At 44.2% G+C, this 2,500-nt stretch overlaps 1 protein-coding gene across 1 annotated transcript in view; it reads left to right on the forward strand.

The window, feature by feature from the left end:
- The window catches only part of vat1 (vesicle amine transport 1), a 27,104-nt gene that overhangs the window by 5,803 nt on the left and 18,801 nt on the right, over positions 1-2,500 (forward strand). Inside the window, exon 2 of the mRNA XM_076265013.1 lies at positions 514-721. Within this exon, the coding sequence (XP_076121128.1) occupies positions 514-721 (208 nt within the window). The remainder of the gene's footprint in view (positions 1-513; positions 722-2,500) is intronic.

Raw genomic sequence — 2,500 nt, forward strand, 5'->3', positions numbered from 1 at the left:
AGGCTCTCTTCAATCTGACCTTCTTCTTCTATTGTTATTTTAGACATGCTGTTGGTAATGGTAGATAACAATAGATAGATATAACAATATAGAACATTTAAAAAAATTATCTCATGGTCTACCATAACCTAGGATGCTGGGCTAGCGTGCAGTAGCCTGAAAGTTGTGGGTTCAATTCCCGGCTTCCACCGCTGTGCGAAGTGTCTTTAGCAAGGCACTTAACCACAAGTTGCTCCGGGGACAATGTAATCCCTTGTAATATAATTGACATATATGTAAGTCACTTTGGACAACAGTGACTGCTAAATGTAAATGTAATAACAGCATTACTGAACATCACTACTAAATGGCCTTTATTTTTGGTTGCCTGCAAACAGTAGAGCTGTTTCTCAATCTTGCTGCCTAAAATACTGTTGGTGTTTCCTCTTTTGGTGCATGTAAGATAGTCAGCCTAATGATTTCCCTATTTTGCCTGTGTGTGTGTGTGTGTGTGTGTGTGTGTGTGTGTTGCAGGTGGGCGATAAGGTGCTGGCCCTGAGCCGCTGTGGGATGTGGCAGGAGGTGGTGGTGGTGCCCACCACACACACCTTCATCATGCCCGAGGGGATGAGCTTTGAGGAGGCCGCAGCCCTGCCTGTCAACTACATCACTGCCTACATGATGCTGTTCGACTTCGGACACCTGCGCCCCAACCAGAGTGTGCTCGTCCATATGGCTGCAGGTTGGCTTCTCTTTCTTTCTTTCTTTCTTTCTCTCTTTCTCTCTCTCTCTCTGTGTGTATGTATGTGTGTGTGTGTGTGTGTGTGTTTGTCTGGGGTTGGAGGTAGCCCGTGGGCATGCATGGCTATTTGTTGCAACATGCTCCTATGGCTTCTGTGTGTGTGTGTGTGTGTGTGTGTGTGTGTGTGTGTGTGTGTGTGTGTGTGTGTGCGTGCGTGTACTATTGCCTTCGCGGCAACGTGTAATACATCTTGTTATATTTGCATGTGCATATCTTTGTCCTTAGTGTAAGAGCATTTCAGTTCTGCGTGTGTATGTGTGTGTGTGTTTAAGTGTGTGTATGCATGTGGGTGTGTGTTTTCATTTACAGTAAGGTTGTTTTCTGGCCAGCCAGGTGTGCGTGGGAGTGGGAGAGGAGTCTGTTTCTGTCAGACTACAGGTGCAGTGGTGTAGTGCGTGGCAGGGCTGCAGAGCTGCAGAGCTGCAGGGCTGTCACCGTTTAGAGTGTGGCTATATGCGCAACACACCCGGGTCCAGAGGGGGTGATAGGCTTACACAGAACTGCAGCTGCCTCAGTGTCCACTCCGCAAAACACTTCTCTCTCTCCGGTGCTCTCCTCTGGGTCTCTTCTTGTGGCGAAACGTATTGTTGTTGGAATTTTTGGGTGGTGCTAGTGTCTGTACAACGTGCGTGTGTGTGAGAGAGAGTGTGTGTGTGTGTGTGTGTGTGTGTGTGTGTGTCTGTGTGTGTGTCTCTGTGTGTGTCTGAGTGTGTGTGTGTGTGTGTGTGTGTGTGTGTGTGTGTGTGTGTCTCTGTGTGTTTGTGCATTTGAATGAGTATGTTTTCTTGTTTGTTTGTGAGGATCAGATCCTACTGTTTGTGAGAAAATGATGCATGACTTGTGAAGTATTGTTTACCACAGCTAGTTCACCTCCTTGTCAGGCCCAACCAGGTCTGAGGCTGAGCTCAAATCCCTAAAGGCTCCTTGAGAGATTATAAAGATGAACAAGGGCCAGGGCCGTGACAGTGATCTCACTATGAAGATCCTCTCCACTGATCTCATTTCATTCTGTATTCCCCACCTTTAAACCTGACTGGCTCAGGAATGGAAATTTCAAAGACAATGATTTACTACTGAGTGGCCAGTGAATTTGACTATTTCTCAGTGTCTGGTAGATGTTTGCATTTTTAAAAGTTAATTTCCAACTCTGTTGTAGCTGTATATCAAATCACTTAGTAACAAAATCACTGAGGGGAGAATAGTTCAACCACACAACAGTGATTATGTTGATTCCCTTGTAGAACATTTTGAAATAGCTAACAGGAGACATCACGGTTGCACCAACTTTTAGGTTTTAATCGCTGCAAGATGGAGTGTCTTAGTCACACCAATGAAGTTTTAATGTAGTGCTGTTACTATATGTAGCATCAGTCAGTGTGCTATTTACCTGATGCCAGTTGGCTAATTGTGTCAATACAGATATCTAGCTAGCATAGTGTGTCATAGCATGCAACTCTCTTCATAGCATTTGAATAGTGTCATAGCATGCAGCTCTCTTACAGTAATACCATTTGAATAGTTCATATGTAGCTCTCTTACAGTAATAGCATTTGAATAGTTCATAGCATGCAGCTCTCTTACAGTTTTTTTCAATCGCTAACAAGCGCTTACCCATACTCCAGATACTTTTTCTAAACTCTTAACACAGACTCACACCTACAAAACACAACTGGCCCAATGGATAATTTTCTTCTCAAAAACACATTTTGTTAAATATAC

The sequence above is a fragment of the Alosa pseudoharengus genome, unplaced genomic scaffold (assembly GCF_046254945.1).
Source record: "Alosa pseudoharengus isolate Yale_2024_CS ecotype anadromous, Long Island Sound unplaced genomic scaffold, YU_APseudo_1.1 YU_APseudo_1.1_scf_4, whole genome shotgun sequence".
In the NCBI taxonomy this organism is placed as follows: Eukaryota; Metazoa; Chordata; class Actinopteri; order Clupeiformes; family Clupeidae; genus Alosa; species Alosa pseudoharengus.